Raw genomic sequence first — 22,672 nt, 5'->3', positions numbered from 1 at the left:
CTCGGGTCCCGGCCTCGTTGGTCCCCCACACCCACGGCCACGGCCTGCTGGGAGGCAACACCTGGGGGGACACAGGCCTGTGTGTCCCAGAGCACATCACAGCAGGGCCCTCCCTCCCACAGCGCGCCCTCAGAGCCCCACTGGGGGCAGAAAAAGGCCACCCTCTTGCTCACCTCCCCCTGCCTTCCAGCCTGACGCTCAGAGTCACCTGCGCCCGGTGTGGCCTCTCACCATGTCATTCCCATCCTCGGCTTAACCCAATGTTGGGGGGGGGTTGCCATAACCCCAGTCCCTCTGTACCATTAATCCTTGTCACGCAAAAAATTCAGAATATTCACTTAGTCCCCAAAGCAGACTCGAGGAATCAGAAACACGCTGGCTGAGCACACTGTGGGGTCTTGTCTCACTGCTGCTCACTTCCGTCCCTCGGAGGCTTTCACAAGCATAGCTGGGAGCCTCTCCCTCACCTCCCCATCCCGCACCCCACCGCCTCCAACCAGCAAGCCCTGTCCTCTGCCCGGCGTCCACCCTGCACCTCCTCTCCAGCAGGCCGGCATCACACGGAGGGGTGTCTTGGTGGGAGACGTTACTATCTCTCACAAAGGCATCTCTGGCTGGAAAGTCATCAAACCTCTGCACGGTGACATCTCTCTGGAAACCGCTGCTCTAGGGGGTGTGTGCCCCGTGTGCCACCCACCCACCATCTCAAGCCCCGCACCTGGCCGGGCTGGCCAGGCTCCCAGGAACAGACCAGGATGCACGCTGCCTGCCCCAGACCCCTCCCCACCCTCCCCTGCGGCCCCCACCTGTGTTCCGAGCCGCCTGCCCCGCGCTCTTATCCACGCTCTCCAGCTCCGTCACCCGGTTCTGCAGGGACTCCACGCTGCTCTTCACGCTGTCTGCTTCCTCCCAGCTCTGCCGGAAGGGGCGGATCTCCTTGTCCAGCTCCTTCAGTTTCTCTGCCTGGCTGTCTATCACTCGCTTCCAAATAGAAGGCATCGGAAAGGTAAAACAGTTAGAAACCTGCAGATGCTGAGCTTCTCCCATCACACAGCAGCCAGCGAGGACCAGCAGCCAGTCCTGTGCCGAGAGCCCGCCCCACACCCGCATCTCTCTGGTGGCCCAAACGCATCTCAGGGGATACAGGGGCCACAGGTCCCTATCCAAGAGGAGGGGACCAAGGCACAGAGAAGTCTCACCCGCCAGCTGCATGGCACGGGGCCCTACACCGCTCTGTCCTAGAGTCTCAGGTGCAGGACCCTGGAGCCACACCCACGGGCCTTCTGGAGGTCTGTTTCCTAAAGGGCCGAGCCATCTACAGGGGCCCAACAACGTGCGTCTCCCATGAGGCTGCCTGACCCAGGGCTGGAGGGGTCGCCTTGTCTCTGTGGCTGCAGGCAGTGCCCCGGAATCCTGCTGGGTCCCGAGAGAGAGCAGCCACCACCCTGGCACCCGCACAGGGCTGGCGCAGGAAGAGCTCGATGGGGGCTCTGTGGAGCCCGGCTGAAACGGAGAGGCAATGCCGAGGAGCGGGGCTGGCTCCCCACCCCCCCCCGCCGCTCCCGGCACGGCGCTCAGGGTCCAGTGCCCGCTGGGCCCAGAAATACGACGGACAAATACACGGACAGGCTACGGACGGCGAGGCTGCATGTCGCCCTATCCTAATTTAGATAATTCAGAAACCCTTTTCAGCAGAAACACACAGAGCACGTACAGCAACAAGCAGAGGGTAAGACTCACGTTCCAGGTAGTTCGGAAGCACTGGCGTTCCCACCTGGTGGGCAAAGCTGGGACCTAGAGGGTTTTCGCTTCTTTTTAAGGATTTTATTCATTTACTTGAGGTGGGGGAAGGGCAGAGGGAGAAGCTGGCTTCCGGCCGAGCAGGGAAGCCTGACCAGCGGCTCGAGCCCAGGACCCCGGGATCATGACGGGAGCTGAAGGCAGACGCTTAACTGACTGAGCCTCCCAGGTGCCCCCAGGGTTTTCACTTCTAAAAAGGATTTGCATTTTTTCAAGTGAAGCTCATGAAGGCCGGGTGGTCTGGCCCCCAGTGAGGGCCAGTGAATAACTGGGCCGCCTCTGAACCGGAGGGGCCACAGGGGGAGCACCCCGGGGGCTGCTGAGCTCACTTCTCCTTTTGGAAGCCTATTTTTAAATATTTAGTTTCAGCACATTTGCTGGCTGTTAATAACCACCAAGAAACAAACACGGTAGGTTTGGGTTACTTTTCTGGGGTAGAAGTACAGGGTCATTCTTCCTCTTCTTTCCAAGAAAACCTGATATTAGCTAACACTGAAAAAGAAAAATGCTTTCTGTAAAGAACACCTCTTCCCACAATGACGTCACTTTGTTTAAATCCATGTGTCTGGAGGCATATTTAATTAGTTCACGAAGTCTGGGTTGTGGGGGCAGCACTACCAACCCCCCTCCCCCGAACACCGGGCCATGATATATTTCTGACAAGCCCCTGCAGGGCTGCCACAACCCTACCCGCCAATGCCACCAGTCGAGGTACCGGGGATACTGGTGCGTTTACAAGGGAGGTCAACGGAAACCCTTGTCATCAGTGGTGGCTCTCAGGGATGCCATTCTGTAGTCTGGTCCTCGTTGAGTGAACTGCACGCCCGCCTGGGACAAGCCAGCATCACCCCTCAGCTTCATGCCCGTGAGATAAAATGGGGGTGACACAGAGGGGCCTCCTCCCCAGCACCTGACTGCTGTGCATGGGGCAGTGGGTGCAAAGGCACGTGGTGACCTCAGGGCCAGAAGCGTGTGAAAGGAGGGGAGGGCTGCCGCAGGGGCCCCAGGCGCCAGCTCAGTGACACAGAGTCAGCACGTGGGGCCAGGGGGGTGGCGTGCACACTTGCACACAGTGTGCACACAGATAAGGCTCCACCAAGGGTGATCACTTTAAAGGAGCACCGGCCCCCCTCGCCCAGCAAGAGACGATGTGGTGGTTCTAAACTCCTCTCCTTTGTGTACGTGCTGGCAAGTCAAGCAGAACACGCCACCGATCACTTTCTCTGCAGAATGCAGCAAACATGATCTCATTCCTCCAGAGTGGTCTACACGCAGCTGCTGTCATCTTTCTATAAAAATAGACCTTAAATGCAGGTGTAGGCTGCACGAGAAAAAGAAGCCAGGCGCTGAGAGATGGCACCAACTGCAGGCAAAGTCAATGAATCCTAATCAGAAGGTTCACTCGTCAGCCCGCGCAGGTGCACCCGGGGGCTCCACCACTGTCCCTCTTCCTGCCCTTTGCACCGCTCAGTCACTGGGACCTCCGTACCAAACACTGCGCCAGGGGGACCGTGCAGGGGGCGGGGGGAGGCTGGGGAGGGACAGTGCACCTCGTGGCTTCAGTCCCACACCCGGGACTGCAGAACAACCAGCTCCTCTAGCCTCTGCCAACAACAGGGACACACAGAGTAAGCGGACATCTAGGTGGTCTTAAACACGTTCTTTAAAAAGAAAAATATTAAGCAACTGCCCTTCCTGGGCCAGCAAAAGCAAACACACTCTTGAATTCCACTCTCGCTGGCCAGCTCTGATCACATCCCTGTCCCCGTGTGTACCCGGGGCCCTTAGGAGCTCTGCCATCTGTATGTGCTGCCACCGTCCCCAGGGTCTTGGGGTGTCCTGGAGAGTCCGACAAGGGAGGTAACAAGTCTGGGGTCACTGTGGTGGTCCAATGCGCAGGGAGGAGGGGAAAGCGACAGGAAGGCTTTGGGATGAGGAAGGAAGACCGCGGGGCACCTAGAGCCAGGCTCAGGGTGGAGCGGTGAAGGCTCTGGAGGGACCGCAGAGAAGTGTCCCCAGGCCAAGCGTGCTTCACAGACAGCCAGTGCCTTGGGGGGGCCAGCCACGGAGGTCTTCCACCCACGTTGCCTGAAGACGGAGAGCCCCGACTCTGTGCACGGGGCCAGCCCCACAGCGAAGCACAGGCGCTCTGTCACCTTTGCCATCACACCATCACCCAGAGTTCAGTCTCCAGAAGCTGCTGGCGGAGCAGGGAGTGCTGTCCCAATGCAATTCATGAGATCAGGTGTGGCACGTGCAGGCTGATCTGCGTGCCTTTTTTCCCACACAGTCTGTTTCCCTCCATGCCTTCCTCTCCATGGAGAAGAGCAGTGGCGAGTGGCCGCCCTCCTACTTAGGACCCGTTAGGGGCACCGACTGGTCGGCTGCTCAGCCCCCATGCTCTGGGCACCAGTGACCTGCTTTCCCACTTCCTTTCCTAGATCTCAGCAGTTTCTTCCATCACCAAAGTGTTCAAATATACATCATACACGGTAGAATGATTAAGCTCTACTAAAAAGTAAATTAAAGTAAGTTCAAATTTTTGACCCCGGGAGAGGGGGAAATGGAGGGCGCAGGTAGCGGTATCAGAGGTTCCAACAAATGCCCCGGTGACCTCATTACGGAGACCCTCACTTTTCTGGTTATAAATGATGCTGTACAAATGAACCTACTACTTACTCATTCTTCTGTTGCTATTTTTAAGGTGGTTTTCTAGTATAGCTTTAACTTCTGTGTCCTTTCCACGCACGTCTCAGAGCCCCAGGCCCGCAGTTAGGCTGCCAGTAGCTCAGGACTGAGCGGGGCCTCCCGAACCGCTCTCACGGGCACTCGCCGGCAGGAGGCCTGCTGGTGTTCCACATGACATACTTGTTCTGGCCTGATTCAATACCAGTGACTTTACCTTTCGTAACACGATCTATTATTTCATTGTGTTTTTCCTCGTCTCTGGACAACCACAAGGTTTTAACACATATGAAATTGATTTAATAAATCGCTATGCAATTTGAGCCACTAGGAGTAATCTCTGATGGTAAAATGCAAAGAAAGGCATTCTCAAAGACTCCGTGACTCTGAGCTCTTCGAAATAATTTATCTTCCAGATAATTTAAGGAAACACATCTAAGTAAAAGCACTAAAAAGCCATCTTGGAAACATAGTAGTGATTTTTCCGTGGGGGTGTGTGATATACGTGGGAATGAGTGTAACAGACATACGGCGTGAGGACACTAGTGTGCGGGTAAGATCTACAGGAACAAGATACTAACAAGCACCTGTGCTGATAACAAACGAGAAGCAACATTCTAATGAAGCCTCTTTCCTGATCACCTTTTCTCAGAGCAGCAAAGGTCTGCGTGTTTGCTCTGAGGGACATCTGAATCACTGTGGTGAGATAAAGTGGGGAATGTGTGGCCAGAACACTCAGAACAAAATAGATCGGCTTCATTTCACTTTAGGAAGTGAAACTTTACACATAACTATTCTTGAACAATATGTAATCTTAAACAATAATAAAAACAGCGAGTTTTTAAAAATGCAGGTTTTAAGTCTTACTTCACCAAGAGCAAATCAAAGACAGAAGAAGAGAGCCAACGGGCTCGCTCTCCAGGGAAAAGTGGGGAAGAAACAGCGGCCCAGGTCCTCAGTCTACACTTCAGAGAAACAGGCCATCTGTTTAACAAAGGTCAGGGCTTTTGCTCAAACAGATCACTGAGAAAGTCTGGAAGGAGAACACAGACATGTTCCTCACCCTTTGATCCAGCCACCGTCTTAAACTTCTTACCTGTAAATGAAGTATTTTGGATTCATTATTTCGGAGCATTTCCTTTTGTCTCTCAATTTCAATTTCAAAGCTACATATCTGATTGTGCAAACTTTGTATGCTCTTGTTTTTCTCTACACTTTCATTCTGTAGCAAGGAAACCTGAAAAAGAAATTCTTGAATTAAGCAAACAAAAAGTGGTTTTATTAATTAATGACAATTATAATGACAGTGCTTGTATTTTCACAATACAGGCCCTCTACTAGCTCCCTGGAAGAAGCTCCAGGGGACAAAAATCCCTTCACACAGGACATGGAAGTCCTGGCAACTGACAGGAAACCCTACGCTCTGCCCCAGGTAATGAACTATGGTGAGGCAAAGCACAGCAGCCCCCGCCTTTGGAACGAATGGGACGCGCTTTCCAAAGTTTTTGCTGAAAAATAAACCTTCTACCAGAGTGGCTTTCAAACTGACCAGGAGACACATTCTCACCTCTCACCCCGTGTATACAGACGTGTGTGTGTGTGTGTGTGTGTGTGTGCGTGTGTGTACACCCAAGAAACAGGTATCCCAAAACCATCCTTGCCCTAGTCATTTCCATGTGTCCTGGTACTTTCTCTTTGATTCTATTTTACTTTAAAAAGTACTAGTTGCAGCCCAGTGAATTATCTCACTTCCACCAGTGGGCCTTCTCCCGCACTTTGGAAAGCTCTCCCAACACAAGGGAAAAGCACAGAGAGAATAACAAAGCTACATTCGTGCCTCACTTACTCCGTCAGGTTGACAACAAGCCCTGCAGCAGAGACCCGGGAGCTGCAGAGCCTGTGCGCCCAGCCTGTGGCCAGAGAAGACCTTCCAGGAAACCCAGTATATAAAGACAGGCAACACCATGTCAGCCCAGGAAGGGCCTGCTGGGGGAGCAGTTCTAAACCTACCACCGACCTTTTCAAAATCTCTTTCTAGGAAATAATTAGCTCCCAAGAACCCATTTAACCTGGTCTTAAAAGCCCCCAGGTGAGGAATCCGAAGGCAAGTCTGACAAGGCCGCCTTCTCACCAGACTTCTGCATAGGGTTCTCTGGCCCTCGGAAAGGTCTCTCTACCAACATATGTGCCTGTGCGCGGACCGGGCTGTGGCCCCCGAAGACGGCAGGCTCCCTGGGGAATGCTGTGACACCTCCACTCAGATGTGCCCCCCGAATACCAGCCAACACCTGACGTGATGGCCCAAAGCCATCCCAGGACAGACCTGGGTGTGGTAAAGCGCAGATTCCTGACGTCCCTGCGAAGAACCTGCCTAAAGACAGGCAACCAGGCAGCGCCTAGGACACAGTCTGCTTCACTTTAGAACAAATGCGTATTTACTGAGGAACACGAAATCTGCGATGTCTCATAGGCAAAAGAACTCATCACTTGCCTAGCACGTCACTTGGCACCAGTGGACTTTCCTCTAAAATACACGCTTCCGCCCCCGGACTCCTACAGGCGATATAGACAGGCCACGGGTCATTCCTGCAGACGGGTCTGCCTTTCCCAAAGCTATGGCTCACTCATTCCCATCTCTCAAGCTGGACACAATTCCCAGACTCTTTAATCTCATACCCAGAAAAAAGAAATAGCCTGCATGCATGCCAACACTTTTGATTAAAAATCTCGGTAATATCTCCAGAAACAATGGCCATTTTTTTCCTACAACAAAACAAGCGACCTGAGGATGCCCAGAAGTGTCTCACATGAATGAGCACATATCACATCATATTAAATGTTTAACTTCTTAATTTAGGGACCTCCCTAAGGTAAAAATTTACTTAGTTATTTACTTATTTCTTTTAATCAAAGAATCCAACTCCTGGACCCTGCAGATCCCAGCTCTCACCCGTCCACCACGTAGACATGATATGTACGGGAAAGTCTACCTGGCAGGTGTGTTTCCAAGAAGACAGCAGAACGTTCCCAAGGCAGATGAAAGCAGGAGTCCCCCGTCCTTCCCCAAGGCCCTCCTGAGAACAACATTTACTGCAGCCTATTTTGGTGGGGCACTCTGTATTTCCCTGTAAGCTTCCTTAACACGGAAGATGGGTGTTCTTAAGTCCACATTTTACAAAACAGCTTTTCCTTAATTTGACATGAATGTGATGGGTCGGGGTTTTGAACCAACTCAAACATGCTATTTTCCACTACACACGAACAAAATAACCTAAGAGATTCCAACTGAGTAATTCTATAACGAAAAATAAATTCCCATGTTAGGAAGAGATGAGTATCTCCGTTCTTTGTCCGGTCTTCTCCTCTGGGCCCAGTGAAGACACAGGCCCCCTCCGCTGAGCGCAAACACCAGGCGCGGCCCAGGCTCCCGGACCTAACGTCGGGCGGGGTCACTCTGCCGGGCAGAGACGGGGAGAGACGAAAGGGGCGAAGATGTCGAGTGCGCCAGCTGCAGTGCGTGGCAGCGCGTCCCGCCCTCGCAGGTGACAGGCCGCGTCCCCACGGGGTGTTTGCGGGCCGGGAATCCGTGGGGCCGGGCACCTCCAGAGGCACACACGCCGCCATGCAGAGGAGCGAGGCCACCGCCGCGGGGGGTGGGGGCACATCGCTATTGCCGGGGTCACCCTGCACCTGCTCCGCGAGGCTCAGCTCTGGGGGCAGACTGGGCTCCGGGGCCGACCGGGCTCCGGGGGCAGACTGGCAGGCACCTTCCCAGACCTGCCCGCAGGCGGCCCCGCGTCACAACCACGCACGCGCACTGGGGCACAATCAACGCATCTTCAACGAGAGAGAGAGAACCTGTCCCCTAAGTGAGAAGCCGAGTCCACGAGAGGCAGAGAACCCTGCCGTCGATGCCTACCATTTCTGAAAAGCAGAAACAACACATTCTTCAAACAGAGGGGAAGAAAGACTTTCGTAAACCATCGTTAGCTCAGAGCGAGTACTATGTGTCCCTGCAGAAGTCACAAACGACTCCTCACACACATGGTTTGTGTCACCAGTGAAGGGGACCCTCCCGCTGCTGCACCTGCACATGCACGTGTGACCAGCCCTTCAGTCGCTTCTCACCTTCAGCATCAACATTCGTATTGAAAGAGCTACTTTATGTCAGCGTTCATACAAGTCTTCTGATTAACAATTTTGGACTGGTTCAAACACATTCGCTTTTTAAATTGGTTGGATTTCATGCCAGAACAAGGTATTCAAATCTCTACAAATCTTTAGAAAATAAACATCAGTCCTACCGGCCGCTCTAATTCACCTAGTGCCCTCCTGCTGCAAACTCTCTGCCAGTGCTTCCTGAATACTGAAGTGTTTCTGTTTTTGTACAAAAGCCACAGTGAGAGATCCTGTCACAACTTCTCTATCAATTCTCCGAGGTTTTCACATTTTCCTCATGAACAGAAGGCCTGGCCTAGGGGAACACCGCGGAGGGAGAACTCAGGGGGAAGAAGTACTACATGGGGGAGGCGCCTGCTAAGGAGGCAGCAGCCCCCACCACGCAGGCCTCCTGAGAAGCAGCCCAGCCGGAGGACAAGCGCCCCTGCACCCAGCTTCCACAAAGCATCTGGTGAGGAAGTCGACAGTAACACCCGTGGGGGGCAGCATTGCTCAGAAAAGCCAAAGAACGGTGAAGCATGTAACCCAGGTCACCTTCCAGACTGGGTGTCAGCAGACTTTTTCTGCAAAGAGCCAGAGGATAAACATTTTGGGCTGTGAGGTCCGTACAGTTTCTGTCTCACTCCTAAACTCTGCAAAAGCAGCCATGGACAACAGGGAAATGAATGAGCATGGCTGCATTCCAATAAAACTCACTTACAAAAAGACGAGGCTGATGGGGAGAGATGGGGAGGTTTGGCAGTCTGAGAATCCCCATTCTAGGTCAATGCTAAGTTAACCACAATGTGATTTAGGAAAAAAAAAAGGTGAGGGGGGGCGCACTGCATGCTTGCTTGGCAATTAACAAACAAAGAACACACACACACAAATGCCTTCATTTATGAGCTCAAGGTCATGTGAAAAGAAATTTACTTTTTGGACATTCTCTTGATACTGTTTCTTTTATCCAAAACCATTAGTAACTATAAAAAAGATTTTCTTCTTTAAATAATTTGAAGAAATGATTAAAAGCCAACAAAAGCGAGAAGCAGTCTGGCGTTACCTTTTTCTCTAGAGAGTTACTCCACTCTTTCAGTAAGTTGACGTGCTGCACCGCGGAGCTGGCCTCATGGGCCTTAATCTGCTGGTTTGTCCCCTGCGAGAACAGAGACGCAGTGCATTAAGCCATCACTCCATCACGGAGCGCAGCAAGACTAACACATGACCTAACCCCAGCGCTACAAACGGAGGGGAGCCCTGCTCTTGTACGGCTAGCGGGCGGTCTCCACGCCTTCGAGGGGCCGTGCTTGGTGGCGCCTGCTCTGCCAAGGGCAGGTGGGGAGGCTGGCAAGACCCTGCAAGTCTGCAGCGAGCTCAAGCTCATGCTCTTTACTCCTCCAGCTTCTTACCAAGTGCCTTCTCGTATGCATTTCATATTTTTAATGCCCAGAAATTAAATCTTAGACCTCTCACTTCTGTTCTTTTATAAATTTTTCCATTAAAACTACAAATGGGAAATGTGCAGACACCTGCAGTTACAGCTAGGCAGTGCTACAATAACTGAGTGAGCGAACATGTAGTCAAAGTGGCGTTCTAAATCATCTTCTAGAATATTAACTTATTAGGGAAAAACACTGTATTAGAAAGCATATTGCTCCTCACTGTTCTAAGTATACTTGGAAAGTTACATACAAAACATAAACAATCTACAGAGTACATAAGATGGAGACCACATCAGAGCCAGTAATAAGCACATGAAATAGTACTTCGTATATGCAAGGAAATAATCCATATAAAAATATAATTTGTTTTGGGATTAGAAAATTAAGCCACAAACAGCATTTTAATGATCTCCAAAACACATACTCTGTACATAGAATATTCATATATATATGTTGATATAAGTACTGCTCTATATAAACATATATATACACATACACAGAATGAATGGAACTACATACGACATAACAGTGGCGAGCGCTCCGTCTCGTTAAGAGACGGAGACAAAGGGAGGGCTACAGTCACTCTTACTCTTAGGGCTCCTTACTTTCTAAGGAAATACTGAGTTGCCAGTATCTCTGTACTGATTTCATAACAATGTATTGGTAATACACAAAATTAAATATAAAATACTTTAATTGTAATAGATACTGCCCTCTGATCAGTTTTAAAATTGAAACACACGTTTCAATGAAACTCAGTTCAAAGTCACTAGCAATCTCAGACGTGTTAAAAAAAAAAAAAAAAAACCCCAGACACAGGCTTCTCGCAGCCTGAGTGTGGTGGTGACAGAGACGCCCTCTCCACACAGCTGCTCCGCAAGGGGTGGCGGAGATGCCACGGGACACACGAGCGTGGGCCACACAGCTGTGCACTGATGCACACACCGCCCAAGCCGTGTCTGGCTTGACATGCACTTACATTCAAGTACGCGCTCCAATTCCACAGCCATCTCTCCAGAAACCCCCCCTTGACTGTCAGTCCTGTTTGTCCCACTGCCTAGCCGGTGTCGGATGGAGTCGTTCTGCTAACGCCCTGACTTCCTTCTCAGCACCGGTGTCCACCTCAGGTCTCAGAACACCACGGGCATGGAGAGCAAGCACCCACGGTGGCTGCATGTAGCTTTCGCTGCCCATGCAGCACGGTGACTCGGCTCCATGACAAAGACTACAAGTCCAGAACTTGCATGTTAAGATGTTAAGATAGTAACTTTCTCTCATGGCAGAATGTCAGTGACCGGGAAGGACAAATGTTGGATACTGACCTGAAAAACGCAGCCATAGCGCTTAAAACTACAGGTGCTGGGGGCATTGACACACTCTGACAAGTGTGCACTCAACTGCAACGGGAAAGAGACGTGAGTTGTGGCACAAGCGTCTGCATGAAAATGTTCAAACACATTAAGGGCACAGAGAGCATCTGGTTTGTACTGTCACGAAGGGGGCTTATCAGCTACAGGTGTGTATACCACCTGCTTCCTGGGCTCAAGGCAGTAAATTTACACTACTGTCACGTGTATACACATATATACGCCAATATACAGAAATACGGTTACTGTAACATTTCTTAAACCTACAGTTTCTTTAGAACAAATTGTTCAAAATGTGACATGCCGTCTGCAGCGCCAGCATTTTAAAAAGAAAGGGAGAAACGTAAACTGAAATGAACATTTAAAGACTATAAACAAAAGTTGCATGAAACACAAAAAAGAGAAAGCATTCAGGATGTAACTGGGTCACACACCTAATATACGGTACACAAAAATAAATATATTTTGGAAGCAAGCTTACACGATGTACCATTACTCTCAATACTCAAGATAACAAGATGAGTTTTTCCTTCTTCTGGAAAGACTTTTTTTCCCTCTGAGTGCCCATAAACCCATGTAGCCTCTCACAGATCGCTAAGGTCATTCTAACAATCTTAATATTGTCACCTCTAATTGGTAGAAGCAAATTAAGAGAGATCGGGAGAGGATAACTCCTTGTACAAGGAAAAACCCCTTTGTTCAGCTTAAATATTGGCAAATCGTCAAATAAAAACCACTTATGATACCCCCTCAAGAGAAAAGGGAATTGAAACATCTACATTTTAAAGACATAGTACTACTCATTAGGCTGATACAATTTAAGGACAGCTTCTTCTTTTATTGAAGAAATTCTCATCAGGAAACTCTAAGGATAGATCTTCTTTATAGAGAACAATTAGACCCTGAATTAGGAGAGGGGGTGTCTGAGCGCACTGCAGAGCTGGGTGCGCGTTTTTCTGTGTACACACACATTTCCAGAGGCTCCTGGGCCTGGCCACTATACACCAGCACAAAAAGCTCGAGTCTTTCCCCTTTAGGTCAGTATTTAGGACAGGGAGGAGAGTAGGCCTATGGCGAGAGCTGCAGAGAAGGGCCACAGTCCCGGGGAGCCTATGGGTCAAGTTCTGTGGAAGGTCTCTGAGCCGGGGCAGATCATGGTGGTCACAATTCTAGCAGACCAGCACACTGGCCCCAAAGCTCTGGCCGGCACCTGGAGGAAAGCGCCCAAAAGGGAGAGCCCAGGTGACTGGCAGAGAGATACAGCATGAGACCATGCGTAGTAATGTCACCTTCGAAGTTTTAAGATCTACTTTTTCAGGCCAGCGCTATGATCATGAACCTATCCAGCCAGCGCCTCTGGTATTAAAATCAGGGACACAGGGGTCTGATGTCATTTTCATTGGGCCACTGTTAATTCAGGGTCATGCTTTCTCCTAAACTGGCTCATTATCATTCCTCTCAGAGCCTTTATCATGCTCCCTCACAGGAGCTTAGGAAAAGAGGCAAGAATAATTTATAGACCAGTAGCATCGTTTACCAGAAACCCAAGATAAATGCAGGTTTAAAGATTTTTAAAAGAAAAATAACTTAGAGGCAAATGGAGTTAGCTTCTGTCCCTAATTCAGGTAGCCCTGACTGAAAATTCTGGAAAGCGTATAAAACCCTGGTGATCCCTTCAATACTGTAGACATGTCACCCATTCGCTTCAGCAGAGGGATTTCCTAGTTGTGGAAATCCATACATGTCTCTCTGCCACCCCCAGAGGCACGCTACAGGTCTGGGGCCATGACCGCCCAGGAAGACCCTGCCCTGGTCTAGCAGAGTACCTTCCTGGGAGGACGTGCTCTGGCTGAGAGTGGTTCTGGGGGTCCTCTCTGTACCCTGTGTCCCTGGCTCCAGGCCCACAGAGGTTCTCTTGCTCAGTGGGGATATAAGACACCAACCCTCACCTCGCCAATGTTCAGGGGTAAAATTCCAGGCTGTTGCAAAGGTGAGGGGAGCAGCCTCCTTAGATAAGAGCACCTGGGCCTGAGGGACCTGTGGGGGGACCAGGGGGCACAGGAGCCCCAGGTGCTCCCCAAACAGCAACCAAAGGGGCTCCAGATCAGGACCAGGTGGCAAACCATTTAAGAATCCTTGGAATTTCTCCATCTGGATATATCCCAATCAAATTAAGTTAATGTAAATCTACCTGCCTTAAGGAAAGCATGCCCAAGGGCAGCGTGAGACACATGACCTCTGGGGAGGCTACACTGGGCCCTGCTCGCTGGCCCCTGAAATGTGGGGGCCGCCTCCAGGCCCACCTGCTCCCTAGCACCAACCCTGAACAGCATACATGGCCAAGAAGGTCAGCAGTGTCTGTAACATCATTTATTTTGAGATAATCTTATAGGAATTCCTATTTTACAGATTATAAAATAGATTTTTTAGAACCTACAAAGTTATGACCTTTGCTTGCACTGTAAAGTAATTGCATTTTCTCAGTTCTTAACCATATTTTGCTCTGAATTTAACCACTCTGTAGCATTTATTTGCTTCTGAAATTTTTGATGCCCCGAAATAGCATGAGGTTCTCTGTTGTCTTTCTACACGTCACTCTCATGCTCCGTGAAAACCTTGACTTTAGCTACTGGGGAAGGACGGAGTGTCTGGCTGCTAGTCCTGAGGCTGTCACCAGCTCCTCCGCAGGCCTGGCCACGCCCCTTACCTCGCTCCTCAGCAGGGTCTGGACACTGCACTTATGGGGGCAGGACACCACCACACAGGGACACTCCGTGTCTTCATGTTTCTGGAGGAAAAAGAGAAAGCGTCGTCAACTTTGAGACACACCACCTGCCTTCCCTCAGATGCCACTGGTATCTGCAACGTCACCATGAAGAACCACAGGACACTCCGCTCCCTGGCCCGGTTTCCCTGGTTCCTGACGCATTTGGGGAGTCCTCACGCTTGAAGTCTAAGAGCCAAAACACAAGGCGTCTCGGGAGATCCACCCCAGTCTGACAGGTGAGGGCCACGTGAGGGGGCACAGTGGTGTGGTGGGAGGGAGCCCGGAGCAGCACCCACCAGGAAGCGCCCGTCTGTGTGGGCGCCACCCTGGGCCATGGACACCGGCAGACTTGGCCCTGTGGCCACTCGCACAGCAGCCCAGGGTCCAGACTCTGTTCGCTGGAGAAACGGGTGGTTTTCCTTCAGCTTCTCAGGTTTGGATCTGGAAATGATGCTTCTCCAACACCTGCAAACAGCACGAGCCACTGGGTATTTAAATTACTGCCCTGGAATTTTACTAGGTTATCTATAATGCATGGAAACTAGGGACAAATTCTGGTGTAGCCCTTCTTTGGATGGTATATATTTCAACTCTGCAGAGCCTGGCTGATGACAACCGTTCAGCCCATGCCACAGGCACCTGCTGGACGGATATCTGTTCAGTAGCAAAGTTACAGGGAGAGTTGGTCACCAGGACATCAAATCCAAGAGCCCTGGAGAGCATCACCAGACACATGACAAAGGGCCACAAGACAGGCCTGTAACTGCAGGCCACGCAACATAACTTGTGGGACAGGCTCCAGGCCACATCACCGAGCAAGAACGAACTTGGTGCTGTTTTCCTTATGACCCTGGGATACTTCTGATTCTCATCTGGATTTTTCAGATTAGGACCTCCACAGTCATGCTGCTGTGATGTTGAATGATGGGGGTGGGGGAGAGTGGGGGACATAGCCGAGAGTCTCAGTCCGACTAGGCAGGCACAGTGTGGGCCAAGGGCAACGGTGACCCAGGTGAGACACCAGGCACGTACTGAGCTTTCTTCGGTGTGTTCCGAAGTTCAGGTGGGGTATGTAGTCCAGAGATGGCTCTGCTCCTGGGCTTGGGCCTCAGAGGCCCGCAGAGCCCTCAGAGGGCAAGTCCACAACTGCTCGGAGCTCAGTAGAAAGTACCTGACTGGACTGAGCCTACCAGCAGGCCTCCCATAAGAGGCACCACGTTTGGGGCGGGGGGCAGGGGGGAGCGGCACTGGCTTTCCATTCTGCCTGGCTGTGCTCAGAATCCCCGAGTTCCCAGGTGCCACCAAGTCTAGGCTTTGTCTTTCTTTCTTCCTTTTTTTTTTTTTTTAAAGATTTTATTTATTTAAGTAAATAAATAAGAGAGACACCACGAGAGAGGGCAGAGGAAGAAGCAGGCTTCCCGCCAAGCAGGGAGCCGGACAGACACTTTAAGGACTGAGCCACCCAGGCGTCCCAAGGCTTTGTCTTTCAGTGGAAAACCCTGGGCAAATGGCTCCACCTCCGTACCTCATCTGTAAGTCGGCGAGTGGCTGAACCTCCCTCCCTGATCAGTCACAGGCCTGGAGAGGTAACAGGCTAAACATTCCACAGAGGCCACGCCTCCTCCCTGGGCCTCCCCTTGAGCCCACCTCCATTCCCCAGGCCAGGTATGCGCCAGGTGCTGGCCTGCTGCTGCAGACGCCCAAGGAGGACAGCTCGCACACCGGTGAGCACCACCGTGGCAGAGACGGGCAGGAACACGGGTGGGGGACCTCCGGGAAGGGAGCTCTGAGGAGGATGTGGCAGCAGGTGGGGGCCGTGTTCTAGGACGGTGGGGCAAGGGATGGTGGGAGGAGAGGCTGGGGCCAGATCCTTCAGTATCCTCAAACGAGGGTCTCTGCAGATATGCAAGCATACCAGAAGAATAAATTTCTAGAAGTAGGCTTGGTTGGGTGTCAAAGGGTACAGGTATTTTAAATGGATTTTAACAGATATTGCCAAACTGCTCTCCAATAACCAGACACAAACACACGCCCACCGTCACAGGAACACATGTTCCTACACCCCTGTCAGCTCCGTCAGACTTTCCAGTCTTTGACATGACAGGTAGAAAAGGCAGTGACTGCTATTCGCAATTACTCAATAATGTCCCAGTAAGTATGTTTTGATATTTATTAATCATATATAGCTACTGTGAATTGCTGTTTCGTGGCTTTGGCCCACAGCCACGAGCAAATCGGAAATCAGGTTTTTGCAGATGTAATCGGTGAGGATGAGGCCCCAGGGCGGCGGGCTGGTTAGGGTTAGGGTGGGCCCTGAATCCAACCATGGGTGCCCTCATGAGAGGGGAGGACATGCTCCAGAAGGTGGCATCCGAGCAGGGAGGCAGACGGCTGCCAGCCAAGGAACGCCGAGGACCACAGCCTCCAGAAGCTGGAAGAGGCGGGAAGGGGTCTTTCCTGGAGCCCTCAGAAGGCGCACGGCCCCGGCAGGACCTTGGGTCTGGCTTTCTGGCCTCCAGCACTGGGACGGAGCACACTGCTGTGTTCTAAGCCACCAGCTCTGCGGCACGTGGCAGGCCCAGGAAAACAACACGCCCACTTAAAAAACCAGGTAACCTACTCATACGTAAGAATTAAATCCATACTAATAAGCTGTCCTGTCTACCAAATTAATCGTTACTCTGACAGGCACAGAATAGATGTGACCCATGTGGGAGTCATAAAGCAGAACCACATGGGGGACACCCGCCAAAGATTAGAATATAACTGATACTTCCGTTTGCCTGTGTGTCCTTCTCTCATCCCCCCTCACCTTCCCCCAGGGAGGAACCCCTAACCCAAACATCCCAATTTTGTGTTTCTACTTCCTTTGCTTAAAAAAGTTACGTTACACATCAATGTGAGCCAGACAAAATACTGTTTCGAATTTTACTAAAATGGAACTCTACCCTGTGAATCTTCGAGAGCTGGCAGAGTGTCGTGCTTCTCAGGCTAACGCTTGTATGGTGTGTAGCTGGGGGTGCTCAGTCTGCACTGCCGGACAGGAACGTTGTCCTGGAATTTTCCTGCCTCGTCCCCTGAAGTGTGCTGAGTCTGCCACCACTGACTGGGCCCCGCCCCAGCCGATGGACATGTGGGGCTGCCCCCAGAGCTCCGGGGCTCAGTTACGCTGGACCCTGTCTCCTGCTGTGTACAGGTGACAGTCTCTCTCACACAGCTACCAGAGGGACTGCTAACGAGCCGAGTACAGGAATGTTCAACCTAGTAACACATCGCCAAACTGCCCTCCGCCGTGGCTGCGCCTACATGATAGATTCCCATTAAAAGGCACACATTTTCCCAGAAAAGGAAATTGCTAGAATTCTGACTCTCCACAAATTAACAGAACTGTTTAAAGAGACCACATTCATGGGGTGCCTGGGGCGGCTCAGTGGGTTAAAGCCTCTGCCTTCAGCTCAGGTCATGATCCCAGGGTCTTGGGATTGAGCCCCACATCGGGTTCTCTGCTCAGCAGGGAGCCTGCCCCCCCACCCCGCCTGCCTCTCTGCCTCCTTGTGATCTCTGTCTGTCAAATAAATCAATAAAATCCTTAAAAAAAAAAAAAGAGAGAGAGACCACATTCAGCAGTTTCCAGACTAGATGTGATAGTGGGGATTCTCTCCTGGCACTTTAAATTATGCTAATGATTTACAGATTAAGATAAAACAACTTGAAAACAGCTGATGTCACATCAATAGCCTGGTTTAAACATAGGAAAGAAATTCTCGTACGAGCTGTAACGGGCCAAGTGCTTGATGCTTTATCATCCTGGATCTCATCAACACCCAGAGTACTGACGCCCTTCATAAGACACGGAAACGTGGGCATGTCAGGGTGACTGGGCTGTGGACATGCCTCTGAGTTGCCTGCTCTTCCTACAAAGAAGCCCGCGGCGGGACAGAGATGAGACTGTGTTCCTAGCCAACAGGAAGAGACTCGGGAACCCCATCCCAGGCCTGCTGTCAGGAAGGGGTCACCACGGTGACCTGGGGCGGGTGAACCCCTACTTGTTACTTTTTTTTTCCCTTCTTTTCAGCGTAACAGAATTCATTGTTTTTGCACCACACCCAGTGCTCCACGCAATACGTGCCCTCCTTGATACCCACCACCTGGCTCCCCCCACCTCCCACCCCCGCCCCTTCAAAACCCTCAGATTGTTTTTCAGAGTCCATACTTGTTACTTTAAAACCAGTCTCTAGGGGCGCCTGGGTGGCTCAGTTGTTAAGTCTTTGCCTTCGGCTCAGGTCATGATGCCAGGGTCCTGGGATTGAGACCCACATCGTGCTCCCCGCTCAGCGGGAAGCCTGCTTCTCCCCCTCCCACTGCCCCTGCTTGTGCTCCCTCTCTCGCTGTCTCTGTCAAATAAGAACTAAAATCTTTAAAAAGTAAAAATATAATAATAAAACCAGTCTCTTTACAGCCTAGTCTGGTGTTCAGTCAGTTACTTATACAGTGTCTAACTGACACACTCTGCAAGTCTTTCTTGAATAAAATTAATTTCTGGGTTCTATTCTGCAAATAAAAATAACTGGTTTTTGCAAGAAGCGAAGTGTAACTTTGACAGCAACATACCAACATGTGTATGTATTACCACGTTACTCATTAAGTACACGTCTCATTCATCTGAACTGAGTCACTGAAGGAATTATTCAATTAGGCCAAACCCTATTTCTATTTTCCACGGTTCTTGAAAGTCCTTAATAGCTGGGAACGTCTACAGAAATCAGACAGGAAGAAGACTTCACAAGAGAAGAAAATCGCAGGCACAGGAAAGTTGCACAAAGGTAATAAACATGTGGATTATGAAGCAGAGGACTTTTCATTTCATTAAAAAAAAAAAACAAAACTGTCCCAAATTTTGGTCAATAAACGCGGTAGAACATCCACCAGGAACCGCCTGGCCCGACACCCTGGCTGCATGTCTCTGGTCCTCTCCCGTCTCGGTCCCATCAATGATGGTCCTGCCAAGTGCAGACGCCATCCCCAGCAGCCCCCCAGCCTCTCAGCAACGTCTGCCCCTCCTGCCCACACAAACCCCGTCTAGCTCCTGCAGGCGCTGGAGCTCCACTCTGCTGACCCTCCCACACGGGCCGCGGCTGGACCACCTTGCTCGTAGCAGTCTGTAGGCTTTCGTGTGCCCCAGGCCTCTGTCCCCAAGGCTACAGGGACCACCTAAGATGCACCAGTAGCCCAGACCACTGCCCTATTCTCCCCTCAAGCCTGCTATGCTCCAGTGAGCCCCACCTCAAGAATTCATCCAGCTGATCGAGCTATAGACACCGGGCGTCATCCTTAACACACACTCCATATTTAAGCCATGGGCTAATCCCACTGCCTCTACCTTCTCAATGTGTCCCAGTGCACCTGGTCCTCCTGCCCCCTTCCGGCACAGACCAACACTGCCTTGCCTCTATATTCTCCTCTTATCCCATGCCTACGTGTGACACCTGCCAGAGTGCTGCACCTGATGGGGAACTCGGACATCAACCCCTTGCTCAAGGCTGCCCAGTGCCTACCCCCACCCTCTCCCCTGCTACCCATCACCTCTGCACCGCCTCTCATAGTTCCTGAAATCCACCTGCCAAGTCAGTCCCATCTCAGAGCCTGTGCACCCCTAGCTGTTCCCTCTGCTCTGGGCACTGGTCCCACACTGGGCCCTGACTGCCTTGAAGAGGCCAGCCCTGACCACCTCTTTTCCCATGATGCTAGTGCATTTTTCTTCATAGTACAAATCACTACCCCACATTACATTTGCCTGTTAATTACTTGTTCCCACTAGAAGCTGAGCGTCACCACTGAACCCATAGCTCCCAGAACAGTGCCCAGCACACAGTAGGTACTCGGTGAATATTTGTGCAAGAAATGAACAAATATTTGGGGGTTACTGTAATACTGATTGGTTTTTAAAGTGTCCTCCACCCCCGATATCTCTAACTTATGGATAAGGGATCTGATCTCTAACACACACACACAATATAGAACGGTGCCAAAATAATCAAGGCATGAAAAATGTGAAATTCTCATCTCTCTCCAAGACAGACAGCTGCACTTCGGTGCTGCAGGATGAATTACCCTGTTGAAGTGATGATTATGTCCCAGAGCTGCTTAAAAGATCAAGCAATCCAACAAGATTTTGAGGACATTCCCTGGGACAAGAGAAAAATTCTATCTTTTTTTGATAATTAGTCTTCGTTTTCTTTTGGCGTTCCAAATGACAGTCAATCAAGGGGATGGGCAAGTGTTAATTACGCAAATCAAAGTGGGCACAACAAATAAAGCTTAACTCCGAACTGGAGCCGGATGAAAACTGCCATCTCCTCCTCTCTTTTCTCTTTACTCCTGTCAGAATAGTGCTTTGGAGCGCTACTGCGGGACGGTTATACTTGGACGGCCGCAGGCGGAGACGGCGCACCTGCAGGCTGACCAGCGGGACCCGGCTCTTGCAGTGGCCGCACGTGGCCTCCCGGTACTTGCAGGCCTTTTCCACGTGCTCGCGCAGCTCCCTTCTCAGCACCTTTTCTTTGCAGTCAGCACGGACGCACGAAAGCTCTTCAAACTGGCAATCGTTCTTTAAATGCACCTGTAAAACGAACACCTCAAGGTTCTTAACCGGCCAAGAAAGCCAACCTGAAACACGGACGCCAGCCCCACAAACACTCTGCCCGCTGCTAGACCGCTTTTCTGCACACGAGAGCAGCAAACGCACTGAGAGACAATGAGTTTTGTTCCTGCTTAGGGATTGCCCAAACTACACTGCTTCTGAAGGGGTTAGCCGACTCTCCTTCCCGGGCACCAGGTTATCGGCTAAGGAATCTGCTTTACTCCACTTTGAGTCCTCCCAGGATAAAATAAGATGCTAATTTAAAAAAAAAAAAAAAACAAAAACAACAAGCCATAAACGTTATGTGGAATTTCATGGTTTGAAAAAAAATATACAGAAGGTTTTACTGGGCCTTCCAAAATTAAAAACCGGTTCAGATTTCTTTCCATCCTAAATAGGCTGGGGGTGTTTAAAAACCAGCTGGCAATCCTGCCAATGATGTCACACAAACAACATTTCATACCTCAGTGGCTTGGAATGCTTTCATGTTTGGTTGTGTTTTGAAAATCAGCGTAACCATGGTCTTAGGGTACCACATCACACTGATCAGGCTGTTACATCTTTTTTTTTTTTTTTTTTTTTTTAAGGATTTATTTATTTGAGAGAGAGAAAGCATGACTGTGTGCACATCGGGGGAGGAGCAGAGGGAGAAAGAGAATCTCAAGCAGATTCCCCGCTAAGCACGGAGCCAAGTGGGGGGCAGGTGCTCCATCTCACCACCCTGAGACCGTGACCTGAGCTGCAATCAGGAGTCTGATGCGAAACAGACTGAGCCACCCAGGCGCCCCAAGGAGTTCTATTTCTTAATGGAAGCACCAACCACGACCCCCAGGACTTACCAGCAGGTGTCCCAGCGTCAACTGCTCTGTGCAGCCTTCACCTTCATTCCTGCAGTAGATCTGAAGAGCGAGAATCTCTCTCTTGCAGCAATTATCCTTAAACACCTGAAACGGGAAGATGGTTATTTCAGAGGATTAATATTGCTTAATCTCCACATGCTGCTACTTCAGAGAAGGCAAAACCACTTTTAAAAAATCAGGAGAGCATCCCTTAAGTGGACCTCAGAAGGCATTAAGGACCATCTTAATTTCTAATTTCTAAAGTAGAATGAAGGAGATGTTCCCACTAAGAGTCACAATTTAAATAATATAACTTTAACTACCATCTTTTATTAGATAAGCCAAATGAAAACAAGTTATACGAAATAATTAAAGATCACTTTGGAGCATCCAAATATTCTGAGTCAACTCTGACATGATCTCAAGGTGGGGACGCACCAGGACCAGGTTCGTATTTGGACTCTGGGGACTTCCAGGAGCCAGCTCTGTGGGGACAGCCATGGGTGGACTACACCTGCCAAGGGACAAGGGCAGAACCCACTATCACTCAATACCGGTGTAGGTCACTTGGTAAAGAAATACAAAACTACTGTAGAAGATCGTACCTTGTAGATGGTTTGTAAAACATTTTAGTCCTTTTTCCTAAGGTTATGTCCCTCATAAATCATTTTCACCAAAAAGGAGGCAGTATTAGCCTGCTACTAAAAAAACTCCCCTCTTTTAAATAAATAGTGCAGTGACTGAAGTTAATCCAATAATGAAAATCTTTCCCTTTGGGGGTGCCTGGGTGGCTCAGTCTGTTAAGTGTCTGCCTTTGGCTCAGGTCATGATCCTATGGTCCTATGATTGTGCCCTGCGTTGGGCTCCCTGCTCAGTGGGGAGCCTGCTTGTCCCTCTGTCCCTCCCCCTACTCAAATAAAATCTTTAAAAATTTAAAAAAAAAAAAAAAGAAAATGTTTCCCTTTGAAAATGAA

At 50.4% G+C, this 22,672-nt stretch overlaps 1 protein-coding gene across 6 annotated transcripts in view; it reads right to left on the bottom strand.

Moving 5' to 3' along the window:
* TRAF3 (TNF receptor associated factor 3) overlaps positions 1-22,672 on the bottom strand; it is a 117,308-nt gene that overhangs the window by 6,037 nt on the left and 88,599 nt on the right. For 4 of the 6 annotated variants that reach the window (XM_047735363.1, XM_047735362.1, XM_047735365.1 and 1 more), the window contains 7 exons: positions 21,699-21,803; positions 20,671-20,838; positions 14,160-14,240; positions 11,408-11,482; positions 9,707-9,799; positions 5,582-5,722; positions 807-981 (listed from right to left, as the gene is read on the bottom strand). In XM_047735363.1, the coding sequence (XP_047591319.1) occupies positions 807-981; positions 5,582-5,722; positions 9,707-9,799; positions 11,408-11,482; positions 14,160-14,240; positions 20,671-20,838; positions 21,699-21,803 (838 nt within the window). The remainder of the gene's footprint in view (positions 1-806; positions 982-5,581; positions 5,723-9,706; positions 9,800-11,407; positions 11,483-14,159; positions 14,241-20,670; positions 20,839-21,698; positions 21,804-22,672) is intronic. The other 2 variants (XM_047735366.1, XM_047735368.1) reach the window with 2 other exon arrangements.

The sequence above is a fragment of the Lutra lutra genome, chromosome 7 (genome assembly GCF_902655055.1).
Source record: "Lutra lutra chromosome 7, mLutLut1.2, whole genome shotgun sequence".
Lineage (NCBI taxonomy): Eukaryota > Metazoa > Chordata > Mammalia > Carnivora > Mustelidae > Lutra > Lutra lutra.
The sequence above is the reverse complement of the archived record's forward strand: the minus strand, read 5'-3'. Positions and strand labels throughout refer to the sequence as shown.